This window comes from Ovis aries, chromosome 24 (genome assembly GCF_016772045.2).
Source record: "Ovis aries strain OAR_USU_Benz2616 breed Rambouillet chromosome 24, ARS-UI_Ramb_v3.0, whole genome shotgun sequence".
NCBI lineage: Eukaryota > Metazoa > Chordata > Mammalia > Artiodactyla > Bovidae > Ovis > Ovis aries.
Window position 1 is genome coordinate 23,197,504 of NC_056077.1, and position 13,214 is coordinate 23,210,717.

At 47.5% G+C, this 13,214-nt stretch overlaps 2 protein-coding genes across 5 annotated transcripts in view; one reads left to right on the forward strand and one right to left on the reverse strand.

Annotated features, from left to right (window-relative positions):
• Positions 1–10,710, reverse strand: part of ARHGAP17 (Rho GTPase activating protein 17) — a 100,015-nt gene extending 89,305 nt beyond the window's left edge. For all 4 annotated transcript variants that reach the window (XM_027961628.3, XM_027961624.3, XM_060406209.1 and 1 more), the window contains exon 1: positions 10,522–10,710. In XM_027961628.3, the coding sequence (XP_027817429.1) occupies positions 10,522–10,574 (53 nt within the window). In that variant the 5' untranslated portion in view covers positions 10,575–10,710. The remainder of the gene's footprint in view (positions 1–10,521) is intronic.
• A 123-nt stretch (positions 10,711–10,833) lies between these two features.
• On the forward strand, positions 10,834–13,155 carry LOC121817818 (thyroid receptor-interacting protein 11-like). The gene has a single exon (XM_042239970.2). It carries the CDS (start codon positions 11,820–11,822, stop codon positions 13,143–13,145), a length of 1,326 nt encoding a protein of 441 aa, XP_042095904.1. The 5' UTR covers positions 10,834–11,819; the 3' UTR covers positions 13,146–13,155.
• Positions 13,156–13,214: the final 59 nt, after the last annotated feature.

The following is a 13,214-nucleotide window of genomic DNA, read 5'->3' on the forward strand; positions in this document are numbered from 1 at the left end:
CGCTCATCCTGTCTTGCATGGTGATGTGCATTCTGGGGGACATACCTGCTGTAAATGTCCTGCAAACGAAATGACCTTGCTGTCATGCTAGCAGGCAATTTACAGCGCATTCCTGCCTGCTCAGTTGCTCAGCTATGTCCAGCTCTTGCGACCCCATGGAGTGCAGCCTGCCAGGCTCCTCTGTCCATGGGATTTCCCAGGCAAGAATACTGGAGTGGGTTCCCATGCCCTTCTCTAGGGGATCTTCCCGACAAAGGGATCGAACCTGTGTTTCCTGCTTGACAGGTGGATTCTTTACCACTGAGCCACCAGGGAACCCCCAATTTGCAGTACAGTGACCACAAAAATACTGATTTCCTATAAATGTATGGAATCAAAACTCCAGAAAATTCATCAGGAAAAAAATAATAATAATTTAGAGGGGAACGGCTAAAATCATTAAAAGAGCGACAGGCCATGTCAAAAGTAAGAGGAGAGCTAGATGTTCCTCAGAAGGGATAAGGACCAGCTCAAGCCAGCAAAGCCAGCTGGAAGGACACTGTAGGTCCAGGTGGAAAAAAAAAAAATGAAAGCTTGAACTAAGGTCATTGGAAGAATGGTCATCAAGGGGCAGAGACCAAGTCAAAAGACACTCAGGAGGCTGACAGATGGTGGTGACAGCCTGGATATGAACAAGGAGGGGTTGGAGGGGGAGGGCGGGCCTGACAGGCGACTGAGTAGGTGTGGTGGCATTCCACGCACTAGGGCAAGAGTCAGCAAGCGCTTCTGTAAAGGGAACAGATGGTAAATGGCATAGGCTCTGTGGGCCAGACGATCACCGTTAAAACTGCTTAGCTCTGCTGCACCAGCGCATGGTTTTGTTTTTTTGTTTTTTTTTTACGAAGCAGGTGGTGGGCAGGATTTGGCCCGCGGGCCAAAGTTTGTTGACCTGGAGACTAGGGAATCCAAGGAAAGGAGACCAATCTGGGGATGAAGTTCAGGAGTTCAATGTTAACAGGACACTTAAAGTGGAGATGTTCAGTCTAGAGACAAAGAGACGCTAGGGCCAGACGCATAAAATCGGGAGTCGTCAGTCATGTGGTGCCAGTGATGGGGCTGGGATCACCTGGGAGAAATGGCCTCAGAAGAGAAGGGATGAAGGGCGCTTCCCTGTCCCAATCCAGGGCAGATGGGCAATGTCACCTCAGCTCACTATGGCCATGAAAAAGATAGACGCATTATAACGAAACCTCCCTTAATTCCTTTATCCTAGAAAGAAGCTCCTATTTTAACACAGGGGTTTCATTCCCTTTTCCAAGGTTGATGACTTTCAAGATTGAGTTTCAATGTCAAAGACGAAAAAGAAAACTTCCCACTGGCTGGAAAATAAGGCAATTCTAAAATAAAATGCCTGTCAACTTTTTAATGTTTCATTTTTATTATGAATTTTATACTTAAAACATCTATCACATGTGTGTGAAGTATAATGAATGATGATAGAACAAATGTTTGGTCCCCCATCTTAAGAAGCAGCGAATTAAGTTCATTATCAAAACACTACTGTCCAAAGTTCATACCATAAGAGTTAATCTTGAAAACCAGAGGTCAAAGCAGGCAGCCCAAGACCAGAGAAAGCCTGAAGTTTTATTTTCTTGGGCCTACAGTAATTTTTTCTTTTCGTTTGTGAGCATTTAAATACCAAGAAATGGCATTCTGGAATATAAATATTATTAAAAAAAGGGGAGATGTGACTACAATGTATGTACATTTCACTACGGCAACAAGTGCAGGAGCTGAGAGCAGATATCCCTTTTTTTTAAGATTCTTTTTTTGCTATGGACCATTTTTAAAGTCTTTACTGAATCTGTCACAATATCGCTTCAGTTTCACGTTTTAGTTTTCTGAATGCCAGGCATGTGGGTTCTTAGCTCCCCAACCAGGGATCAAACCTGCAGCCCCCTGCACTGGAAGGCCAAGTCTTAACCACTGGACTGCCAGGGAGGTCCCAACTGTCCCCTTTAAATAAACATGCCTCACTAGGTTCCTAGTCCTCACCATGCCCTATGCCTTACACCTGTCTACCACTTCACTTACTAATTTTGCTTGCCCGGCATTTGAGTTTGTGACTCCCTCCTTACAGAGTATTAATTGTGGTTCCCAACTTTTTGGAAAATAGTAGACATTATATAAAGCAAAATTTCAGACTCTCTCACCAGGAACGTTACAGGTCCACAGTCCCTTATCTAAACTCTAAAATTAAAAAAAAAAAAAAACCAAACCCTTTTTTTTTTGCAACTCATTTAATAACATAACTTGACCTAAGCTAACACGAAGCTATTTATAATCTTAAGGATTCCATTTAGCATGAAATACATTCATATATTTTGCTATAGAAATATTAACATGTATGATTATGGGCTACTGCCCCAGACAGTACTGGCGATATTATATTTAATAATAACCGAATATGTACAGATTTCTTTAAAATCTGAAAAATTCTGAATTCTGAAGCCCGTCTGACCCCAGAGGTTTTGGATAAAGGACTGTGGGCCTATTATACTTTTGCTATCTACATTTAAGAACACACACGCACATACAAAGCAGATGGGAGTGCAATAATAATATTTTTACATGGATTTATACTTGATTAATTATAATGGCATTTATCTATATGTGAGAAACAGAAATAGAACAATATGCAAAACCATCCACAGTCTGAGAAGAATGCACAGAGCACAGGCTGGCTCTAGGACCTTATGCCAGAGTGTGGGACCCTACACCTGACCCTGGTGAGGTCGGCCATGTACACACTGGGAATCAGGCACAAACTGAAAGTGAAAGTCGCTCACTTCATGCCCGACTCTTTTGCGACCCCATGGACTATGTAGTCCATGGAATTCTCCAGGCCAGAATACTGGAGTAGGGTAGACTTTCCCTTCTCCGGGGGATCTTCCCAACCCAGGGATCGAACCCAGGTCTCCTGCATTGCAGGTGGATTCTTTACCAGCTGAGCCACAAGTGAAGCTCAAGAATACTGGAGTGGGTAGCATATCCATTCTCTAGCGGATCTTCCCAACCCAGGAATCAAACTGGGGTCTCCTGCATTACATACACTATATGATACGAGAAAATGATGCTACGTGACCACATCCTTCGGGGTTTTTTTCCCCCCTCTCATGGTGAATAATGGGTTTTCACTCACCTATAAATACCCTGTTTGCTATTCTAGGATTTCACAATATGTAAAGTATATCACAAGGCCAGATCAGATTCAGAAGAAGCTGCAAAAGTACCAGATTCCTTGCCACCCATGCTCTAAGCAGAGGCTGGATGGAATCCACTCAGATTGGAGCAGAGCACAGCTGCCTTCTCTGTCTCAGAATTACTGTTCAGAGAAAGTCAACATGCATCCTCAGTCGATTCAGCTGTTTCTGACTCTTTGAGACACCATGGATGATAGTCCAGCAGGCTCTCCTGTCCATGGGATTCTCCAGGCAATCCCAAGGGCATTGCCATGCTCTCCTCCAGGGGATCTTGCCAACCCAGGGTTCAAACCCAAGTCTCCCATGTCTCCTGCATTTGCAGGCATATTCTTTACCAGCAGGACCACCTGGGAAGCCCAGAGCAGGTGAGGGATGTAGTGTGTGATGCTGACAAGAGCAAGGAAGGGCTGTCTCGTAAAAGAGGGACAAGATGGCGTCTGTGTGGCTCCAGAGGGCTATTCTGGGTGCATGGGTAGAGGAGTATTGTTGACTCACCTTTAGAATTTAGCGCTGCCCACCTGGGCGGGGGAGGAGGTCTGTAGATATCTGTGACCTTCAGGGAGGGTCGGCAAAGACTGTATTGGGGTGACCAAAAAGTTCATTCGGATTTTTCCGTGACATCTTCAGGAAAACCCAGAACGAACTTTTGGGCCAACCCAATAACAGACTAAAACAAGCCAGGTAGGGACTGGGCGGGACTGGGCGGAACAGGAGCCCAGCTCCTGCCTCCTGTACTCGGGAGGGGCGGCAGGCACTGCCAGGTCTTATGAGATTTTACAAGCTGCTGGAAATCCAGGTTTTCATATGAAAGCTTCTCATTTTTAAGTAGGAGCCAGTGAAGACTCCAGTATTCTTTGCCTGGAGAATCCCCATGGACAGAGGAGCCTGGCCTGCTACAGTCCATGGCCTCAGAAAGAGTCGGACACGACCCAGCAACTAAGCATAGCACAACAAAGCCTCCGAGCTCCCAAAGCAGGGGGCCCGTGCTCGATCCCTGGTTGGGAAAACAGATCCTGCACGCTGCAGCTAAGATCCAGAGTGCCACAACTAAGACCTGGTGCAGCCAAAGAAACAAATGAAATATATTTTTAAAAATAGATAAAAATATGAGCCAATGATTGCTTAAAAAAAAAAAAAAAGCACTGGATAGGCCAAAGAGAACACACTGGTGCCTTGATTTGGATAATTCACATGTCCAGACCCTGGAAGGACTAGAACAGGCTTTGTCAGTCTCAGCAGTCTTGAATTTGGAATCAGATAAGTCTGGGCTGTGAGGCTCTCAGGTCAGGTGCCTTGTAGCATACGTAGCAGCCTCCTAGGACTCTACCTACCGCTCCCCCAATCAAGTCAGGACAATCAAAAAACAGTCTCCAGATGTCGCCAAATGTTCCCCAGGGGGTAAAACCATACCTGGTAAGAGCCACTAAACTACAGTAATATCCACCTTTCAGCCTCAAGGATTTTAACAAAAGCATCACTCACGACTCAAACAAGTTTCTTACCTAAGAGTTCCCCCATGAAGTATGAATTTACAGCTGCTTTGGAACTAGAATCCAGAGTTTAAATCTGTCATTTACTAGCTTGATGACCTCTCTGAGTTCTGGCTTCCTTATCATTATATCAGGAACAAATAACATCACCTCTTTGAGTTACTGAAAGAGGGCGACAGGATAATTTATGCAAAGCACTGAGCCCAGCAGCTTAATAAGCACCAAGGACATTTAATAAACATTAATCCTTCCCTGGTGAAAAGGCAGCCCAGATTGTGTAGTGGGAAGCACATGGGATCCAGAGTCAGAAGCCCAGGACTCAAGTCATGCCTCAGCCTCTTAGTAGCTGTATGAACCTGGCAAGTCATTTCCCTCTTTCTAAAATAGAAATGATCATTGCCAGTAGCAAGAACCAAGCCAGGTGGTTGGGTACTATGCTGTGTGCTTAGGTGCTCAGTCGTGTCTGACTCTTTGCGACCCAACTGACTGCCGTCTGCCAGGCTCCTCTGTCCATGGTGATTCTCCAGGCAAGAATACTGGAGTGGGTTGCCATGCCCTCCTCCAGGGGATCTTCCTAACCCAAGCATCAAACCCAGGTCTCATGCATAGCAGGCGGATTCTTTATCATTTGAGCCACCAGGGAAGCCCTGGTTTGGTACAGCACTTGGTAAAGCAACTAGAGACAAGCTGACGAATAATACTATCAAATCTTTTAAAGATTTCCATCCTGGTGGCTTGGCGTAAATAATTCGCCTGCAATGAGGGAAACCACCTGCAATGCAGGAGATGTGTGTTCTATTCCTGGGCCAGGAAGAACCCCTGGAGAAGGAAACAGCGACCCACTGCAGTTGCTTGCCTGGAAAATCTCACGGACAGAGGAGCCTGGCAGGCTACAGTCCATGAGGTTGCAGGAGTCAGGTATGACTTAATGACTAAACCACCCACATAAAGGAAAGAATGAGCTCTTCAACAAATCCAAAGAACCGAGAATGTAATAATATCAGGGTGTGTGTTAGTTGTTCAGTCATGTCCAACTCTTTGCGACCGCATGGACTATAGCCCACCAGGCTCCTCTGTCCATGGATTCTCCAGGCAAGAATATTGGAGTGGGTTGCCATTTCCTTCTCCAATTATATCAGGGTAAGGTACAGGAAAAATAAGAAAAATAATAATAGGGATCCTGAACTCCCGGGTCCTTCTAGACAAGCAATTGGCAGCTGGTGACCCACAGGCCAAATCTGGCCAATGATGGATTTTGTTTGCCCCAGCATCACAGTGATTGTCTCATTTGCATTAAATACCACCTAAACTTTCATTAAAATCCAGATTTCAGGCTTTTCTGGAAAGTCGCAAAGGTTGAGTCACTCTGGGCCCATATTCTCATTTGCCCTTTTGGGGGGCGGGGAGGGGCACGCCCCCAACCCTTACCTGTCTTCAGTCACTCATTTATTTTACTCGTCTGGCCCCTCTAGGTATTTGAGTTTGTAACCTTGGCTTATCGCAAAAGCTTTGAACCTCCAGGGAGTACTTCAGTCAAGGCAGGAACCCACACCCAATGAGACACTCCCTCCCAGAGCCTCACCTAGGTCATAACTCTCCTGGTTAGTCCTTCAGATTCCTTTTCTCCTGGACACTCAGACCTCATAACTAAACGTTCCTCGAGGTCCTCATCCCGTGTACACTTTCCTCCTGGCAGGGCATCACCTCCTCCAAATCGCCACCTGTGTCCACTGGATTATCTGCACCAAGGATTTTCAAAGAACAAAATGCCTGCTTCTTGCTGCTGCTGTGCTGGGCTGTGCTCAGTCATGTCCAACTCTTTGCGACCCCGTGGGCTGTCCGGGCTCCTCTGTCCAGGGAATCAGACTACGAAAGACCTGACATGATGTTTCTTGTTTCCCGGTTTCCCTTGGGGAGCCAGTGCTCCCCCACTCTCAGTCCCTAAGGTTTAGATGGGCATTTACTCCACACTCATTTCCAGGGAGAAGCAGGGGACACAGTCAGAAGCACGGAGTCAATTGTGGGCCTTGGAGACAGTGACTGGGAGAAAGGTTTTTCCATCCTTCTGGGACTGGAACTGAGGACGATGGAGGGTGGGGGTGGGGAGGGGTCTTTCTGTGGACCCAGCTTGTCCGGAGAGTGATCCAGCCCAGCCTGAAGCCAGACTCCTTTTGGATATTTTTTGGTCACATATAAGCCAATTAATTCCCATCTTCACTTATGGCAGCTTGAAATGGGTTTTCATACTACCAAGGGCTGCTGCTGCTGCTAAGTAGCTTCAGTTGTGTCCGACTCTGTGCTACCCCAGAGACGGCAGCCCACCAGACTCCCCTGTCCCTGAGATTCTCCAGGCAAGAAGGAGTGGGTTGCCACTGCCTTCTCCAATGCATGAAAGTGAAAAGTGAAAGTGAAGTTGCTCAGTTGTGTCCCACTCCTAGCGACGCCATGGACTGCAGCCCACCAGGCTCCTCATTAATACAAAAGAAATCTGAAAGTGCTTGAAGATGAAAACAAAGCCAAAAGGCTTTGCCCAAGCTTTCTTCTGTTTTCTGTTACCTTCCCCCATCCAATAAGAACCAGCATTAGCCAGCCCTCTGAAAGCACGTATCTCAGGGTAACAATTATTTCTTTGCTTGCCTATCTCTTCCACAAAAGTATTGAGCTCCTTCAGGGCAGAAACAGGGAGGCAGAAATAGACTCCAATACCTCACATACTCACACACAGTTTGGGCCCAACAATTGTTAAATAGATGAATGAACAAAAGGCAGAGAGCACAAAAGAACCATCCTCATTGTCTCCTTTGGGACACCCACCTCAGGAGACCACCTCATTTGAACCACCTTCTGAAACAGACTCATCCATCCATTACAAACAAATTGCATCATGAGAACTCACTCCTTCCAGCCATTACTAATTCTCCCACATGTCGGTCCCATGGAACCTCACTATGGGGTTACTCACAAGGTCCTCATTCTGCAAAGAGAATATTTCATCGCATGACACCACCTAGAACTACAAACTGACAGTACACACTGTGGGCAAGTCATTCACACATACAACTTCATTCTTTAGTGAGTGTGTGTGTTTTAGCCTTTGTTTTGACCCCAATACATCCAGAAGCCTGGTTCTGATATCCACTAACTAGCTGCTTCTGCCCAATAACAATTTCAGGCTCTCTCCTGCCTCCTCCATCTTTCCTCCCTAGTCCTTTACAATTACTTAAGTTGGGGGCGGGGGTGGGGGAGACAAACATATATAGGAAATCAACAACAGTAAAGCAACAGGTTCCCCAGTAAAAACTGTTTTGACTTTAGGTGCATAATTTCCACACCCTTAATACTACTGTATAGCTGCAGCCTACACTGCATCAAGCAATAAAGATTTTCAGAGCCAAAGGTCAGAGCCAGAATTACAGTCCTAGGGTGAGTCACATCACTCCACTCATTCTATCCAGTTCTCGTTTTCCCATACCACTTGAACAATCTAGTGAGAACTGGATTTACATTCATTTGACAATGTTTATTGAGGATCTGCCAAGTGATAGGAACCACAGAAGATCCTGGGAATCAAAGAAGAAAGGGTAAACATTCTTAAATGTTTAGCGTGATGAAGTAAAGAAGCAATTACATGATGGCGAAACAGGTGCTGTATGGGATTAGGAAAGAGCCAAGGAGGGACATCCAAACTTTGTCCCAGAGAAGGCCTTTTAGAGGCAGAGACCTTTCCAAGGAGACCTGAGGAACAAGTGGGAGGTGACCTAGGGCAGGTGTGGTAAAAGAGATTTCTTTGTGATAGTTCCAAGTAGAGGCTAATACGTAAGAAAAGTATAGCCTCCACTGAAAACTGAAAGTAGACAAGACGGTTAGAATTTAAAAGTATAAAAAGAGAAGCTGCGACAGAGGAAGCAGGGGCCAAAGACACCCTGAACAGTTTCCCTGAACCAACTTTGCAGCTTTTAAAGCCTCAGAACTTTGTTTAAAAAAAAAAAAATCACTTGCTTGATACAATGTATGAACAGGCCAAATGACTCTGGGACAAATGCATCTTGACACTCACTAAATATTGATTCCCTGATGCATGTTCCTGAGAACACTAAGAGGGGTAGAAAATTCACAGAATTATCTTGTAATTCATTCCCAGATTCTTGACTGAAACATGAGCCATCACCAATACTCTCTCCTGGTAGCTTAGCCATGAAGAATTCACCTGTGATGCAGGAGACTGCCTGCAATGCAGGAGACATGGAAGACTCCCCCAGAGAAGGAAATGGCACCCCACTCCAGTACCCTTGCCTGGAAAATCCCATGGACGGAGAAGCGTGGTAGGCTACAGTCCATGGGGTTGCAAAGAGTTGGACACGAATGAGCCACTTCACTTTCCAGTATTCCGGCCTGGGAAATCCCATGGACAGAGGAGCCTGGCAGGCTACAGTCCACCGTCGCAAATCCGACACGACATAGCGACTCAACCGCCACCACCACAATACATTGTCAACCTTCCTCTCCACGTTATTTCTATCATTTCCCCACAAATAACAGAAAACAAGGCACATCTAGGCTTTAGCCTAGACAGGAATTAACTCTGGAAAAAGGATAAATGCACCCCAAGCTAACAGGGTGGGGAGCCAAAAAGACCCAAACAACAAAACTAAGCAAAAAAGTTGAGGGAAACGAAACAGTAAAGAGCACATTTAGAAAACTCAAGAGGAAGTAAAAGTATTTTCATACACACACGCAAAAAAGAAGTGTGCCACGTGCTTTGGCCAAACCAAACTCCCCCTTTGACTCAACTGCTGAAAAAAAAAGAAGTCAACGCGGTGAAAAAAGATTCCCGCATTCATCTCTCTTCCCAGAATAAACAGCAAAACCGATACCATACAGCTAACTTGCCCTGGATAGACCTTGAAAAATCTGCCCCAGGTAACACAGCACATGACAGTCATCTTCAGAAGCTCTCAAGACCACAGACCAGTCCTGTCCCAATGGCCGGATCCTCTACTAACTCTGTTCTCTCCTGTCATTTCAGAATCAAGGCTTGCCAAGCAGTCAAGGAATCCCAAAGAAGCAAGGGAGCAGGAGCTGCTTCCAAACCCAAAGTGAGAAAGACTTTTAAAATGATACTTATTTTTAAACTGGGGCTAGGCGTTTCCAGAATCCTTTTCTCCTAATTACCCCCACCCCCCACCCAAGCTTTTTTAAATGTAAGCTGTGCAGTTCATATTCGCTTCTGGTCTAGAGACGGCACCACCTCGCAGCTCCCTCAAAGGGCGTTCTGAAACTCACTAGGCAGATCCGCTGGGCTTATGACCCTTGCTTCTTGACTGCTCGCCCCCACCATCCCCCGCCCCCAGACACTTGCAAGTGAGGTTTTGCAGCAGGGGGGCCACTCGGAAAGGCTGGGAATGCAGCCCCCAAGCCCGGCAGCCTCGGACACACCACTGATCCGAGTTGCAGCCCCAGGCGGCGGCCCGGGGCTGCCAGATCCCGGGGTAGGGAAAGACGAGGGGCAGTTCCAGTCCCAGGAGGGCGATGCTCCGCGGGGCAGTGGGGACCCGAGGGGTAGGAGCGGGAGGCGCGGCCCGCCCGCCCGGTCTCCGGGGGCCAGGCGGCGGCCCAGAGCGGGCCTCCAGGCCGCGGCGTGGCGCAGACCCCGACCCTGGGCCCCGCCGGCCTCGGGCGGAGCCTCAGCCTGGCCCGTAGCGGCGGGGCGCGCGGAAGAAGCCGGTCCGCCCCCGCGACCGCGACCCCCGGCCCGCGCGACCCCCGGCGGCCCGGCGCGGCGCACTCGCCTGCCCACGGTCTGGTTGGCCAGCTGCTTCATGCGGTTGAACTGCTTCTTCATGGCGGCGGCGGCGGCGGCGGCGGCCCGCGGGGCTCCGGCCGGGCAGGACGGGGGACGGCCTGGCGGCTCCTACATCGCTTCCCGGCCGAGGCGCGGCGGCGGCGGCACGGCTCCCCAGGCCTGCGGCCCCGCCCTCGCCGCGTCACTTCCAGCGGCGCCGCCCGCCGGCTCGGCCGGGTCGGGGCGGGCGAGGAGCTCCAGGCCGCAGGCGGCGCGCGGCCAGGCCTCCGCCGCCCGCCTGCCCGGGGGCCGCGTGGTCCCCACGCCTCCAGGTGGTTCCCTGGGCCCGGCGACGCGCGGCCGCCCGGGGCCCCGCGGTCCACCCGGACCTCGGCGTGCTTGTGCTTCCGCTCAGCGAATATTAATATTAAATATTAATATATAACTCACTTCCCAGACTAGATCGCAAACACGCGGTGGGCAAAGCAGACACAAAGAGCGGACACAAAAAGTCACCCTCGGGACTAGACCCCCGGGCAGGGCTCTCGGAGGTGGGGGCGGGGGGAGTGTTGCGCGAAGGGAAACGGGATAGGAGCTTTGGGACGATGGAAACGGTCCAAGTCTTTATCAGGGCCGTGCTTATGCGCGGGTGTAGACGTTTGTCAAAATACAGCAACTTGGATTCTTAAGACGGACGCGTGTCTCTATGTACATGTTACCTCGATTTTTTTTTCAAGAAAAAAAAAAATAGTTGCGTGAAACAAGCTTCAGGACTGTGTGTATGAGATGCCATTTAGTAAAAAAGTCAGAGGCAATTAAATATATTTTATTCCTATTTGAATACTATTACTGTAGTGCTGCTTCTCTTTTATTGATTTAAATCTACCTTGAATGTCACTCCATATCATAAAGAAGAGAAAAAGAGAAAAAGACAGGTGTGCTTTCTATGAACATGCGCTCACCGATGGCGCCGTCAGAGCTGCGGTGATGGTCTCCGGTCCAGGGGACCGGGGTGTTACCGGCCCTGGGAAAATCACGCAAGCAGAGAAGTGCCCGACCCTAGCGCTGGGAAGTTGTGAGGATGAGCAGACGCCCGAGCGGGGACACGTCACAGGAGATAGGTTCTTTGTCAGGTCACAGGCCATGCCTGGGGCTCCGAGGGTTCTATAGAGGGGCCTTCTCAGCCCACGTTGCCTAGAAACTCCTCATTTTTTTCTTAACCTCGAGCTGGTCAGCAGTGAGGCTGTCCGACTCCGCTGGATCCTTTTCGCAGGACAGATCAGGTCAGTTTTACGACCTGTGACAATGTCCTGGTTTGGTGGCCTTGGCTCCAGCTTAGGCCATTCCCTGGGGCAAGTGGGTGGTACTATGGCCTTTTTAACAGACTGTGTTTCTAGTTTCACAAAAGATGTGCTGAGGAAGGGAGCTGAAAAGGTAGAAGAACTCCCTGACTCTGCAAGAGAGGAGGTTGTCGACTTTCAATCAGTCTTAAAATCAGAGATTGAGAGGCTTCGAATTCTTTGTAGCGATCTAGAAGAGAAGTATGAAGCCTCAGAGCTTCAGCTGAAGCAGCAAACTGCTAGCTACAGACATCAGTTACACCAGAAAGACGTAGAAATCAGACTTCTGACAGCAAGACAGGTAGCAATGAAGGATCAGTTGCTAAAGCTGCAGTCAGTCATCCACTCAGTAAATCTTCAGGATAGCTTTCAGCCCTCAACTCCTGCACCCTCTTCACTGGGTTATGATGTCTATCAGCATGCTTTAGCTTTCCAGAATGATGATATGGACTTCGCTGATCTAATTTGGTCACAACAAGAAATAAATAGATTGTCAAATGAAGTTTTAAGACTTGAGGCTGATGTCAGCCATTGGAGACATTGTGCTCAAACTTCTACAGCACATGGAGCAGATAGTTCTAATCTAAAGGAAATCTATAAACTGCAAAATACTATCAAGGAACTTGAACAGACTCGAAATAAGGAAATTGATGACCATCAACTTGAAATGGCAGTACTGCAGGAAATTCATCAGCAGAAACTGGCAGAAATAAGTGGCAGGCATCGAAAACAATTAAAGGATTACGAGGAGATGATTCATGATATGCAAAAAGCCATTCAAGTCCTAGCCACTGAAAAAGTAGCATCTACCAAGAAAACCAAAGGACTTGAGATTAGGGTAAAATACCTTAAAAAAAAATTGTCTTCTGTAGAAAAGGAAATGGATGCTTCAGTTAGAGAACAAGACCAGATAAATGAAATGAAGAAAAGACTTAAAAAAGGTGAGTTGAAGCCTTCTACTAAGAAGCATAGTGATGCTGCGACAGAAAAGGAAAAAGTTCTTCCACAGAGAACATCCCTGGAAGAAGCTTCCAGACAACAACAGCCACTGTCTGATGCTGAAAATGAAATGATGAGATTAAGTAGTTTGAAGCAGAACGAAAATCTCATTGAAGAGAACCTGAAGCTTCAAAAACGAGCCCAAGTTTTAGAAAAAGAAAATTCATTATTAAATGGAGAAAAGGAACAACTTCAACCCTCACTTGTCAGACTGAGCAATGAATATGAACCCATTAAAAGCTCAACTATCAGACACGTGAGCTTGGATTCAGAAGTACCTCATTTAAGATAGAACTTGGAAATCAAGGAAGGAAAACTCATTGTCACTGCTGAAAAGAAATTACTGATCCCTGAGTTAGGA